The sequence below is a fragment of the Ostrinia furnacalis genome, unplaced genomic scaffold, assembly GCF_004193835.3.
Source record: "Ostrinia furnacalis isolate ACB-3 unplaced genomic scaffold, ASM419383v2 OfSCF4245, whole genome shotgun sequence".
Classification (NCBI taxonomy): Eukaryota; Metazoa; Arthropoda; class Insecta; order Lepidoptera; family Crambidae; genus Ostrinia; species Ostrinia furnacalis.
The window spans coordinates 974,460-988,238 of NW_021134484.1; the positions used below are offsets into that span (position 1 = coordinate 974,460).

General features: G+C 37.8%; 3 protein-coding genes across 3 annotated transcripts in view; 1 reads left to right on the forward strand and 2 right to left on the reverse strand.

The window, feature by feature from the left end:
* LOC114359226 (transcriptional regulator ATRX homolog) overlaps window positions 1–10,659 on the reverse strand; it is a 36,296-nt gene extending 25,637 nt beyond the window's left edge. Inside the window, exons 1-12 of the mRNA XM_028313523.1 lie at window positions 7,615–10,659; window positions 7,200–7,273; window positions 5,915–6,105; window positions 5,302–5,411; window positions 5,125–5,159; window positions 4,090–4,305; window positions 3,574–3,679; window positions 3,171–3,263; window positions 2,951–3,091; window positions 2,649–2,765; window positions 2,100–2,266; window positions 963–1,126 (exon numbers count right to left, since the gene is read on the reverse strand). Of these exons, the coding sequence (XP_028169324.1) occupies window positions 963–1,126; window positions 2,100–2,266; window positions 2,649–2,765; window positions 2,951–3,091; window positions 3,171–3,263; window positions 3,574–3,679; window positions 4,090–4,305; window positions 5,125–5,159; window positions 5,302–5,411; window positions 5,915–6,105; window positions 7,200–7,273; window positions 7,615–10,497 (4,297 nt within the window). The 5' untranslated portion in view covers window positions 10,498–10,659. The remainder of the gene's footprint in view (window positions 1–962; window positions 1,127–2,099; window positions 2,267–2,648; window positions 2,766–2,950; window positions 3,092–3,170; window positions 3,264–3,573; window positions 3,680–4,089; window positions 4,306–5,124; window positions 5,160–5,301; window positions 5,412–5,914; window positions 6,106–7,199; window positions 7,274–7,614) is intronic.
* A 1,119-nt stretch (window positions 10,660–11,778) lies between these two features.
* Window positions 11,779–12,486, forward strand: NdufV3 (NADH:ubiquinone oxidoreductase subunit V3). Its single transcript, XM_028313475.1, has one exon. The coding sequence runs from the start codon at window positions 11,867–11,869 to the stop codon at window positions 12,182–12,184; it is 318 nt and encodes a 105-aa protein (XP_028169276.1). The 5' UTR covers window positions 11,779–11,866; the 3' UTR covers window positions 12,185–12,486.
* Window positions 12,127–13,755, reverse strand: Phb2 (prohibitin 2). Its single transcript, XM_028313474.1, has one exon. It carries the CDS (start codon window positions 13,633–13,635, stop codon window positions 12,736–12,738), a length of 900 nt encoding a protein of 299 aa, XP_028169275.1. The 5' UTR covers window positions 13,636–13,755; the 3' UTR covers window positions 12,127–12,735.
* Between the last annotated feature and the right edge of the window lie 24 nt (window positions 13,756–13,779).

The following is a 13,779-nucleotide window of genomic DNA, read 5'->3' on the forward strand; positions in this document are numbered from 1 at the left end:
CAGTATTGATAATATAATCATAATCTCGCGGGATCTCGCTTGAGCCCCAATCTCGGGAGATTTGCATTCCCTAACCTATCAAGCTAACAATCGAAGGTTGCAGATGTCATTGCCCTATTTAGAGGCGTGGCATTTTGGCAACAAGGAATCAAAATGAGAGGCAGGCAGCACAAATGACCGATCTGTAAACTGAAGTTTGGATAAATCTTCCGATATCTTGTGGCACAACTGAACCAATGGTGTGTTATAATATCNTTTAATATGGTGAACCAGACATAATTAAAAAATAATTCCTTGAAATAATTTGAAACGTGGGAATTTTGAATCTCATTGGCGTAGGACGTCCACCCACAAGGTGGACCGATGACATCACAAAGGTGGCAGGAAGGCCCTGGATGCAGGCCGCTAGCAACCGGTCAATACGGAAATCATTGGGAGAGGGCTATGTTCAGCAGTGGACGTCCTATGGCCAGTGGCCGAGATGATGATGATGAAATGATTCCCTGACATTTACTTAAAATATGGTATACAGATAAATCGAAGGTTTTTTTTTTATCCACAACGAGGAAGCTCTTGGCCTGTATCTCACCTAATGGTAAGTGACGATCAGGCCGAAGGTGGAAGCGAGCTTCACCCGGAATCCTCAACCACGGAGGAACTGGCTATCTTACCTCTAACTACCGGAACACAATAATGCTGTTAACATTGTTGTTATAGTGACAGACTTAGGTAAGATGGTGGTAGCTAGCCAGGCGGACTTAGAACAAGCCCTGCCACCAACCAAACCGAACAGAAAAATCTGCCCCCACTGGGAATCGAACCCGGGACCTCTGCGTCTAAAGCAGGTGGTCAGCACCACTAGACCACAGAGGCGGTTAAAGCTGTACAGCTGTTAAAGCGGTACAAGCTGTAATGTTATTCGTTTATTCTTTTCATTGTGACCTCTGTGGCCATCATCTCACCTGGGTCCACGAGGCTCTGCTGGAAGGTCTTGAGCATCTTCTTCTTGAACTTCTTGGGGTTGTCGGCGGACAGGTTGCGGAACATCTCGTAGCCGAGCACGCACACGCCGCCGTTGTCGAACCACTGCTGCAGCTGGAACGCGCGCTCCGAGTTCTGTTTGTACCTGGAACGTTTCATTCAACGTTAGAACTACGCTAAAACTCAGGTGTCAGAGCGCTTAGTGTGAGTTTTACATCAAACGCCGTCACTAGCGAGCACGTTAAAAAAATATATGAAGATTTTAGTACTTAGGTTTCTGCTAGGGGCGCTGTACAATCCGTCATACATTTAATGTCACTTTTTTACGCAGTCGACATCGAATGCGTTTGACGTAAACTCACACTACGCCCGATCACACACACTATCGAAAAATAGACGTGTTGATACCACCAATCAATGACGGAGCTCTCTTCTGGGCAAACTAGCTCTCAAATATCAAAACTGCATATTGCACCCCTGGCTGAAATTGTTATCAAGAGCAAGCCTTACATCGCTTTCACGTAAGACGTTAGAATCGTAACAGCAGCGTTTTTATAATTTGAAGGCAAATCCGCTGTCATATACCATGAAATTATCGGCAGCGTGTCTGTCGTGCTGCTTATGTCACCTAAATGTGAAAACGCTCTTAGTGTACGGCTTTCCCTAGTCGAGCGTAGAGTGGGGCGAGGCGGGCAGCTTTCATGTTAAACAAATGTTATCGCACAGTGGTGTCCTGAGAAGCGGCCGAGCGTTGACGTTGTTTGACATGAACGATTCCCGCCCCTCTCTGCTACGCGCCACTTCCGACCAGAGCGGGTACTCTGGCCGTATACTTATACTTTTTTTTATGTTTAGATTATGGCTTCGTGCGGTTTGTACATTTAGCCAGTGTCAAGTAAACTATATTTTTAGTAGCTTATACTTCATGCTGCTGTGCTGTAGTCACCTGCTGTGTGCTGTGACGTCACTGACCTGGAGAGCTCGTACACGTCGACCTCGTAGTCCCTCTCGGCGTGCTTCAGCCACATGCGGAACTCGTTGACCCAGTTGAGCACGGTGGACAGCGGGCACACCACCAGCACCGCTGGTCCCTGGTCAGCTGTTGTGACGTCACTGACCTGGAGAGCTCGTACACGTCGACCTCGTAGTCCCTCTCGGCGTGCTTCAGCCACATGCGGAACTCGTTGACCCAGTTGAGCACGGTGGACAGCGGGCACACCACCAGCACCCGCTGCACGCTTGTCAGCTCGCTGTGCGTCAGCAGCGTATGCGTCAGGGAGACCACCTGAAACAATCACATACAATAACATTACTCATGTCTTTCGAAGAACTACCGGGGAGGCTATACTCTTAACGTCAGCTGTTTTGAATGTATCCAGTCCACCCCTTTCACGCAAAGATGCATAATTATGCGACTTTTAAACCTGAAAATGTATCACCGCAAGTTCTATCGGCGGCTGACTTCGATGAAACAATACAAGGATTAAAAATCGATTCACAATTTAGATTACTTAAATATACTTGTGTTCTAGTTGCTTCAAAATACTCGCCAAGCAGTTAATACTTTATCTTGTTAGTTAGTTAATCTTATGAAAAAATGTATCCAAACAAAGCAGGTGTAGCCAAAAAGTATACTGCAAAGCAAATGTAAAGATAAAACTGCTTACCTGTAAGGTTTTTCCGAGACCCATGCAATGGGCGAGAATACAACCGGATCCCTTGTCTTTCTTGATGCGTTTCACACTTTCGAAACACGCGTCCCACATGAATTTTATTCCGTTCGCCTGAAAGAAAATAATGGAGAAAAATAAGAAAACGCAAAAGAAGGAAAGATTAACTGAAGATTGTCTCTAAATAAGTTTAGATTTTAGATGAAACTGAGACGGGCAATATTTCTGTCAATTTATCTTCGGATTCTAAGATCACACTATTTATTTATGAACAACAAACAAGTGAACATCAAACTTACCTGATGCGGCTTCAACTTCTTGACAAGTCCTCTGTCAACTTCAATAAGTGGCTTCTTAGTTTCCGGATCGAAATCTAATACTACTTTTTCCAGGACCACTTCATCTGGCTTCCCCGATTCATCGAATTCCAAGTTATTGTACTAAAAACAAACAAAATATGTATTTATCATGTTCATTTGTTTTAAATGAGACTACAACGTTAATAAAATGAATACTCACCATTTTTTGTCTCTCAGCAATTCTGGCAATCCTCTCTTTTTCTTGTCTCGCAGCTTTCTTGGTGGCTTCTTCTAATTGGTTTTTGCCCATCACCTGTTCATCAATATAAATGGTTAAAAATAATTATCAATATTCACTTCTTATTATGTCCTTATGAGGCAGTTTTTACGGAGTTTTTGATCTTTCCATATTATGCTACAGTTATGAAAATGTGTCTTAACATTTTAGTCAAGATGACTGAACAATTTAGTCCTCCTAAATATCTATTAGGCATTAGGATTGCCCAGTTAAACTGTATTACTTGCGTTTACTTGTTTCGCCGCAACTACTGAGCAGCTTAGCCCAGTATTCCATAGTTGCAGTTTGAAGAACAACTTGTAAAATTGTAAATAAGTGGCGTCACCTTACGGATATTCTTCCTGCCGTGTTTGTTCTTGCCTTCGGTCTCCGTGTCGGAGCCGGAGCCATCGCTGTCGTTCAGCTGTTTGATGCGCCGCCGCTTCTTTTTGCTGGCAACATTAATGCAAGTTAGGAAAAGAAGCTACATCGTAGCCGATTAATAACTTATTTTACTCGGAACGTGTCGAATTCATTGGGGACAGATACGAGCAAATTTCGTCATTCCTGTGCATGTCTTTTCTAATTCTTACCAAACGCTGTGGAGATGCTAGCAAAAACATGTCATACCAGAGAAAATTAACGTGTTCTGTTCTATTGGACTTCTTACAAAGGCGAAAGCTTTTTATAAATTAGATTTGCTGTATTCGAAATTCCAAATTGGTACATTTGGCCTGCAGTTTTATTCAATTCTTAACGAAAAACGAAGCGCTGTAAACACATTATTTAGTTCCTTAGGGAAAAATACCCAATGTTGACAGGCAAATTAAAAATATACCTTTAAGTGTACACAAATACTCACCTTCCGTCGTTGGATGAGGAGCCGACAGACGCGTCACTGTCAACTGCCTTCTTCCGCCTTTTATTCTTCTTGTTAGATTCGGAGGAGCCATCATCTTCCGAGTCTTCGAAGTCGCTGATCTTGGCCTCCGTGTCGGCGAAGTCCTTCTTGCGCGAGGAACCAGCCTCGCTGTCCGACGATATCGTCGCGTGCGCTTTGCGCCGTTTGGCTTTCATTCTACAAGTTTAGAGGGGTTGGATTATGTTTACAAACCTTGCAATCGGAAACTTTTTCTTTTCACTGATTCTTATCAGTAAAAAAAGGTCCAAATACCAATAGATAAAATCAAGTAATAATTACTCTTATCCTTGTTGGATAGAATAATACTAAAATATACTTATATCATTAAAAAAAAATACAAAATTAATTGATGACAAATTACCCTGTGCGTGCAAGGAGACGCTTATGATTGGTCGGCGACCGTACATGCACACATTGAAACTAATGTGAAAAGCTTAAAAATTATTTACTTTGGGCTTACCTCCCCTTTAACTTGACCTTGACATGCTGGCTGTAAATGCTTGTACAATCACAAGCATTTACATCATATTTTTGAGTACCGATGTTGATGAAACGAATAGTGTTTGCAGCATATAATTATAATCTAATAGTATTCTAATAAGACACCCAACTAGCGTTCACACGTGTGGATGTAATAATACTGTAGTTTCATCAAAATCCGTTTAATAGTTTTTGTTAGTTTATTCACAAATAGCTTTACGTGCGATTTAGCTATTAAACAAAACATGCGTGCTAATTATCACATGCACCTTGATAACACAGTAAGGATCGGATAGATTGTAAGCAATAAAACAAAATGCGAAAAGAAAAAGATGTAGTAAGTAATACAAATAATTTCATTAACACTTTAAAACATGGATATGAATACATAAAAGGTAGCTTTTCTGACATTATTATAAACGAATAGGTAAAATTAGTACAAAGCAAACATTATTACGAAAAAATACCATTCTCCATAATTAAAATTATACTCACGTTGCTTCCTCATCTGAATCAGTCATTTTCTTTTCCTTTAAAATAAAACAAAAGTATTATAAATTACTTTCAAATAAAATCGCATAGCAAACCGCAATAATGTTACAAGTGCAATATCTTTCTCGCGTTAATATTTTCAAGGAAAAAAATCTGGTGTTTTACATCAAAATATCTTACCTCTTTGTCATTGTTTGACCCTGAAGTGTCACTTTCTTCTAATAAATCGTCTTTAGCTAAGTGATCACCACCGGAACCATTCAGACCCGTCAAGGATATTGATGGTAGATCTGGAATGCAATGAATAATGTCTTAACTTGCTGAATTCATGAAAAACCACAAACATATAAATCGATGTCACTGATATTATGTATTAAGAACTGTACAGTCCAGTTTAGACTTGAATATAAACTGGAGAATAGACGTAAACAACTACGCGTAACATCGAAGAGACGTTATCTCTCTCACTCGCCAATCGAGCTATAAAAAATATTTTCAAAGTTATTTCGATTTTGTTCCTTGGTTTATCTGAATTTAGCTGCAATTTTTCGAGATAGGTGAAGTGACGTCTTACGAAAAGTTGCTGGTGGAAGCTGAATACGACAAATCGAAGACAAGGTAAAATGGCGTGTATATTAGGGGAGGAGTGTATGTGCCCTGAATAGGGGCGACAGCACATCAGGCTACCATTTTTGTTGCAAACTCGCCCCTATTTCAACTGCACAAGAACACACAGTGCTTACGTTGACGTGCCGTCGTCTGTACATACAGTGTCTAAGATAAACGTCATTACCTTCTCCAGCTTCGCTCTCCGCGACGGAGCCTGCTTCGGAACTGGTCTCCGCCTGCAGCATATCTTCCTGGTTTATAAGTGGTACTTTCGGCATCTTTTTAGTAGAACTTATGGAATTTGTTTCGGTTTTCTCAGTAGAAGTTGAACCATGCCGTCGACGGTTCTTATTCAGACTGTTGAGATTTGTAAGTCTGAAATATTATAAAAGAGTGAGTTTTATTTTTTAAGTTAAGCATGTCCTAGATAGTACATACAATATTGCTTCAGATTTGATACTATCTTCACTTAAATTAGGCTTTTAATAGTTAAAATACTAAATACGAACTAGATACCATCGAGTTGAATAGATCAGTCAGAGTCAGAGGCGTAAGAAGTTTGATTACTATAATACCTACAACAAAAAGTTAGCTTACGCATGAGAAGCTTGTCAATAAAGGATTGTCTTAGGATAAAAAGTTACTCAGGTACTTACTACACTAGCAATGAAGCATGCAAAAAATCATTCACCACAGGAACACCTGTATCACACCTACGCCGCGTTATCACGACAACTAAACTATCAGTAGGTAGTTACATATATCTGCGTCCATTTCACTACTTGCTGCCAAGCTTTCGTGGCAAAGTACCTATGCTGACGGCGTAATTTCCACTAGGCCTGACAATGGCATAATATGGTTTGTCTGAACATGCCGTTGTGGGGCAAGTACTTATATGGAAACACTTGAGCTAGCCTATAGGGCTGATAATACGCGAGTGAATTCTCCAATTTATTCACTGTAACGCACTATAGGTGTAAACTATTGAACGGATTTCGATAAAAGTTACAGTAGGTCCTATTTATTTAATCTTAAAACGGTATTGAGTCCTTCTGTGGGTAGATCTTTGCCACAGGCAAAAGCTAGTCGCAAATAAAACATTCCAGGATTTGGTCTGAGACCTGAATGAGAATATTATGACGACTGATATTCTCCTTTATGAGGGGCGTAGGCCGAAGGGGAGTGGCCTACCTAAATACAAAAAGACACGTCAAAAAGTACGTTTAAATTGGTAGATGCGACTGCAGCAACACTATGCAACTGCTAATATTAACACAATAGACTATACACAAACAGAAGTTCTTTCAAACAGGCACAAGACTTTTTCAGACTTAAGTGACTTCACTCTCTTATCCCTTGAAATAAGAAACAGCAAAGATGATTATTATTGATGACACATATCCAGATTCCCAGCACCATATTCAGGGCACTCAACTCTGAATTTCCTCATGCTTTTTGTAAATATTTACCCATCAATATCTTTGTCATCCCGGCTGTCAGAATCTTTGCTGCTACCACCAGGTTGTGCCCTAGAACGCCCCATCTGTAATTTATTTTTTATTATCTTAGTAAATTCCCAAACAATTACCCCCATTTTATGATTCTATCTCAATTTGAGTTTTATGCAAATAATAAAATTAATTTTGAAAGAAAACAACAGATTTGTAATCAGAACTAATATAATTTCAAGCAAATTTAATATGACACATACAACAGCTTACTTAGTGGCTAATTATATTGCTTACTCTAAGAAATGCTTTAGGAATTATTTTATAATTTTTTCAGAATAATGCGTTTAACAATCACAAGAAAACTCACTTTGGCTGAGGACATTTTAATTTATAAAAAAGAAAGAAAAAATGCTATTCATTTTGCAAACCTAACCTTTTTTTTAGTGGGATTCAAAGAATCATTTGAAGTTTCATCGCTGTCCCTTTGACGTTTGTTGGTCATTGCATCATCCTTCTCATTGTCTCCAGATCTCCCAGATTCTGCAGTATTATCTTCTTTAGTTAATTTTTTACTACTTTTTGCCCTTGTCAAAATATCTTCTTCTGAATCAGATGATGAATTTTTAGTTACATCATTTTCTTTCTTTTTTTTCTCATCATCAGAACTAGATATGCCTTTGAGCAGAGAATCTTTAATTTCTTTCAGGGCATTTTTCAACTGTTCGTCTTCAGTGTCAGAGCTAGAGGAGTATGTGAGTAACATTTTTTTTGCATGCATGCTCTCCATTATGTGTTTTCTCTTAGATTTTGGTTTTCCTTCTTTGCCTTTTTTCCTTTCACTTTTCGACATTTCCAGCTCATTGTTTTGTTCTTTATCTTGTGATAATTCTTTGTTTTGTAACTCTACTTCTTTTTGACACTGAGAATTATCTGGCTCACAACTATTTTGTTCATCAGCAACATCCTGGTTATTTTTTGGAGATTTATCTTTGTGAACTTTGTCTGAATCTGCAGCTTCATGGTTATCAGAATCTGATTCATTAAGTAAAGTACTTTTGATCTTAGAAAAATCTTCAAGTAATTTAGTTTTAGCCTTATTTTTTACATTAATGCTTTCATTTTCTTTTTGGTTTTTATCTGAATCAGAATCATTCAAGAGGACGTTTTTTATTTGGTCTTGATCCTGACTTCTTCTGTTTATACCTTCATTTTCTTTTTCAGTTCTTTTTTCTGCATCAGAGTCATTTAGCAAGGCATTTTTAACATTCTCAGTTAGTTCAGTTATTGGTAGTGGAGATGGTGATTTATTACCAACATCAGATTTCTCAGATTCGGAATCATCCAGAAGAGCACTTTTTGCTACATTCAAATTGTCTGGTGAAGCCTCTTTGCTCCTAGAATTTTGGTCTTCTTCAGACTGGTTATTTACAATTAATACAGAATTTTCAGTCAATCCTTTTTCTTTTATCAATTCACAAACTATTCTTTCATTTTGAGTAATTTTTATCAAATTATGCATTTGTAAAAAATTTTGAGACAGTTCAGGTAGTCTAGTTATTTTAATACTAAAATTTTTAGGTACAAAGCTACTAACTTCTTTTCTTTTCTGCATGCAATAGTCATCATCCTTTTTGGATGGTACTTTTGATAGATATCTATCTATTTTATTATTGTTCCCTTGTTTTGAATTTTGTTTATTTTTAGTATTCTGATTGTTTTCAGAACTCTTCTCACTAATCCCAACAATCTTGGATTTAGTATTCTCCTGGGGTGCATTTTTTTCTAAAATGTCTGGTTTCAGCAATTTAGTAAGACTAACACACTTTATCAATGGTTTTACAGGTTCAGTCTGAGGAGTGTTTTCTATGTTATCGGAATTAATTTGGCTTTCTTCTTCTGATTTTTTGTTGTCATCAGTTTCACTATCTGAATCATTTAATTTTCTTTTTTTAGACTTGTGCAACTGTAATGTACTGTCATTGTTCTCACAATTTTCTACAGACTCGTTATTATCATTGCCTTGAACATCTGGTACTTTAATTCTAGAAGTTAGATCATTACTATTTTCAGAACTATCATCATCTATTATTCTAATATTTCTGAATTTAGTTTTGCCATATTTTGATGATTTCTTTGGGATTTCATCATCATCATCATCTTCTTTAGCTTTGCTCTTTGACTCTAAAGATTTTTCTGTGTCATGTTTCATTTCAGAATTTTTTGAGCTGTCATCTTTGGATTTTCGCTTGTCCTCTGAGGAATGTCTTTTGTCTCTTGATTCCATTCCATTTTTTGAACTAGCTTCTTCACTGCTAGATTTTTTATGAGACTCAGAAGTTCGCCTACTTTTATTTATTTTGCCTTCTAAAGACTGTCTTTTGTCTCTTGAATCTAATTTTTTTGAAGGATCACTTTTAGCTTTTTCGGGTGATTGCTTTTTGTTTTTTGCTTTGTCCTCTAAAGACTGTCTTCTGTCTTTTGATTCCAACTTCTCTGAACTTCTTTCCTCATTTTTTGATTTTCCATCTGACTCAGATGATAGTCTTTTGTCCTTTCCATCAGATTTTTTTGAAATGGAATCATTTTTTGATTTCTTACAAACACCTGATGATTCACTTTTTCCCCTGTCTTTAAAATTACTTCCGTCATTATCTTCGGTTTCAGAATTGGACTTTGAAGTTTGTTTATCATGCAATTTAGATTCTATTCTATTTTCTTTTGTATCAGATTCTAATTTAAGACCTTCCTTTGTTGTTTTTGAATGCATGTCTTCAGTCTTATCTCTCTCAACCAATGCGTCAGATTTCCTTTTAGTATTTTCATTATTTTCTGTAGATTGTTTTCTTTTCCTTCTTCTATACAACTTGCAATCATAGTAAACCGGATACCTATCTTGCATCGACCGGGGCATTTTTCGCGCCATAACCTTCACTGACATGTAATGTTTTAATGGAACTTGTTTCGCTATCCTTAGTTTGCGTGAGCGGTATTTAAAGTACTGGTACTTCGCTTCTGGTTCAGCAACTGCTGGAGCTGGAGACACCGCATCTACGCCTATGCTGGACTGACTATCGTTCACCATCGACAGCACTTTTCTAACGCCAACTTCCACATTTTCTAAGGACTTTTTTGACAATTGACATATCAGGAGAACTTTGTCCGCTGCTTTCTGTACAGCATGGAAATTCTTGAGCTTCTCTTTCCGTATTCTTTTCTCTTTCAAGTTTTCAGACCGGGCCCTCAGATTAGACCCCAGTTTCGACAAATATTCCATTGCTTCACATAATACATCACAAACGGGCACTTCGTCCGCCATTTTACAATTATCTTGCGACTATACAATTTAGATTGCATAAATCTCTAAACGTGGTAAAAATGTAACAGTATTTTGAGGTTTACAACAATATTTGCGAAATAATTCTCATTTCTGTACACAAAAACGCTAACACGCCACTAACCAAAAATAGAAATAAAAATCCATAGACAATCTACGTTTCTTTTCCTGAATTTTGGGCGCACAATATTTTTCCGATCGCTGTTATTTGATAAAAATAAGACCAAAATAATTTAGACAAAACAAAATTACATATCAATTGTTTATTAAAATATTATAACAATCGTGAACTACTGAATAAGCGATTATAAATTATTCTTTGAGAGCTAATATCCTAAAATTACGTTGAAAGGAACGCAATCGTAGACCCCTGACCTATTCAACTCAATCGGATTATACTCGTATACATAAATATAATGCACAAAATAGCGGCAAATAAATAGGTATATAGATGTACTACAACATATAGCTACGATGTATGCATAATTTCTCACTATCTTCTAACATAAAACTAACGAAGCATGCCATCTGTAATTGAACATTAATGTTTCTCTCAGTTTTCCTGTAGCAGAGAAACACAGCATTTTACAAAAATTAAAAAAAACAAGAGGTACCAATTTTTTGTACTCACCTTTCATGTAAATGGCTGAACAAGCGTTTTAGTGATTTCCTTCGCACTTACGGCTTTAACTGAGATTGTAACTCATTATTGCACGTTAAACTAATAAATAGTCAATAAATCATACACATAATTCCACTTCTACTCCGAAAATTCGGCGAAATAAGCAAGGTAGGTAAACTATCCAAAACAGTCGTGAAAAAGAACCATAGACTAAAGAGAAGTAGTACTGTATTTCTAGTGTGAGCAAATAGATGGCGAGCAAGGAGAAGCTAAGTAACGATCCGTGAGGTTCATAATTTTTTTATCAGCTGAAGAATAATTAATGAAGTCTTCTTGTCTATTCAAGAAAATCATAGGCATGAATAAAATTTACTTACGTAAGACTATTTTATGGCAGAAATTAAATAGTATAATAATCAAGTAATGGATTTCTAAGCGAATAAACAGTTATGCAAATCAGAAGAAAATTAATACTATAGAAAGTTCTATTCTCCAGATATTTAAATTACGCAGCTTTATATTTAAACATCCGAAAAACATTTTACAATAAATTTTGGCGGAATTTTATGAATCTTGGTTCTAAAATTGTTTTTGGTTCCGGTAAAAAAAAGTAAAAAATACAGCTGATATGTCAAGAATGTCATCAAATGTCATTTGGTTGACAGAAAAAAATATTAATTTGATTGATTTTGTTCACTTGTTGGTTGGTGATTGTGTAACATTAAAATAATGCTATCGAGGATTACTTTACGATGCAACAAGCTATGCGTGTTGCCAAGATTTTATAGCGAGGGAGTTGGTCAAAATCAGGGACCAGCTGCGCCATCTAAACCTGCTGCGGCACAAGTGCCATCTGATGTTCCTGGACTTAGCAGCAATGTTGTCCATCCTGCATCCCAGCCCGTCGGTCCTGGAGTTGACCCAAGCAAGAGTGGAGCCTACAAAGTCCCCGAATACTTCTGCTATGACAATATGAGCTTTTTTGAAGCTGAAATTGAGATGTCCAAGTTCAGATTACCGCAACCATCCGCTCTCAAAAAGCAATGAATGAATTCTATTGTACTGCATTAGTTTATTGTTAATTAGTGACTGTAATAAATTAAATTGTTTGTATCTTGTTTTTAATTTTGCAATCTAATATGATAGGAACAACATTATACATACATATTGTAGACGTAAATACTACTATCCCATTACTTCTCAACCAAGCCTGTAAGATGTAAACAACAATGATTCTCTAATTGGAAAATTAGTGTGATGCAATTAAATTTTATATGATTCATCAAGCTATTGACTTACATGTATTTCTTTTCAATGACGGGTATTGAAATAAAATAGTGATGTTTTAATTAGATGTTTTATTTAAATCATCTGATTCCCATACACTCTATAGACCTACAACTAAATAACATAAAATGCAACATTAAGGGTAAATAGCATAATTATGTACTTCGCTTTTTACAATTTGTGAAATGCTCGAAACACAGACAATGCTAAACTGCAACTGAAGAGGCACCACTGATTATTACAGCAGCTTCTTGCTCGGTCAGAGTGGTTACCGCTTCAATGCCATCAACACACTCTACCGAGGCTGATTGTTACTTCTTCTTAGTCAGTTTCTCTGAGAGGTCGTCGAAGGTGGGGTCTTGAAGGTTGATCATCAGGCTGTTGCCAGGAAGGAAGACACGGTTCTGAGATTGAGCAATCATTCTGGAGATACTCTGAGCGGCGCGGATCTTACGCAGTTTCAGGTACCCAGGGTTCATGCCCATGGCTTTACCCAACATCTCAGCAGCTTCGGCTTCTCCCTCAGCCTGGACGATCTTCTGTTGACGCTCCTGCTTTGCTCTTTCCACAACAAAAGCAGCACGCTGAGCCTCTTGTTGGGCCACCTGCTTCGCTTCAACAGCAGCAGTGTATTCTTTACCGAAACTCAACTCTGTGAGAGAAACATCATCAAGAATGATGTTGAAATCAGCAGCCCGTTCGACAAGCTCACGCCTAATCAGCAAGGAGACCTGTTGACGTTGTGTGATGAGCTGTGAGGCATTGAATTTGGCAACAACTGATTTTAGAACTTCATTGCAAATGGAAGGTAAAACTTTTTCATCGTAATCCGTTCCGAGCTGACGATACATGACGGGCAGATGACTAGCATCAGGGCGCGACAGCACTCGTAGAGAAATGTTGACCATTTGTAAATCTTTGGATCCGGTCGGTGATGAAATCTTGCGGGGTCGTGATCTAATATCGTAAATGATGGGGTATTGGAACCAAGGTATGCGGAAATGAAGACCTTCGCTCATGACGATTTGCTGCACGCCGCCAATCCTGTTGAACATTATGGCACGGTGACCACCCTCGACGGTAAACAACGATTGCGAGACTCCATAGGCCGCCGCACCAACCACTGCTACAAGTTTCAATCCGATACTTAGCCCAGGTGGCCCACCTTTAGCAAACTTCCCAGCCATGTCGTTCAGCTTGCTTTGAGCCATTATTGATAAACTTTCTAAAAAATGCAATAAAATAACTATTTCAACAGATTTCCCAAAAAGAAATTCTAACCTATTCGATCACAGGCGAATTGTGCAACTACCATAGACAAAAAGATAATAAAAAAAATTAAGAGTGAAAAAAGA

Excerpts from the sequence above, each read along its gene's own strand:
- Phb2 (XM_028313474.1), bottom strand. The coding sequence starts at position 13,635 with ATGGCTCAAAGCAAGCTGAACGACATGGCTGGGAAGTTTGCTAAAGGT.
- NdufV3 (XM_028313475.1), top strand. The coding sequence starts at position 11,867 with ATGCTATCGAGGATTACTTTACGATGCAACAAGCTATGCGTGTTGCCA.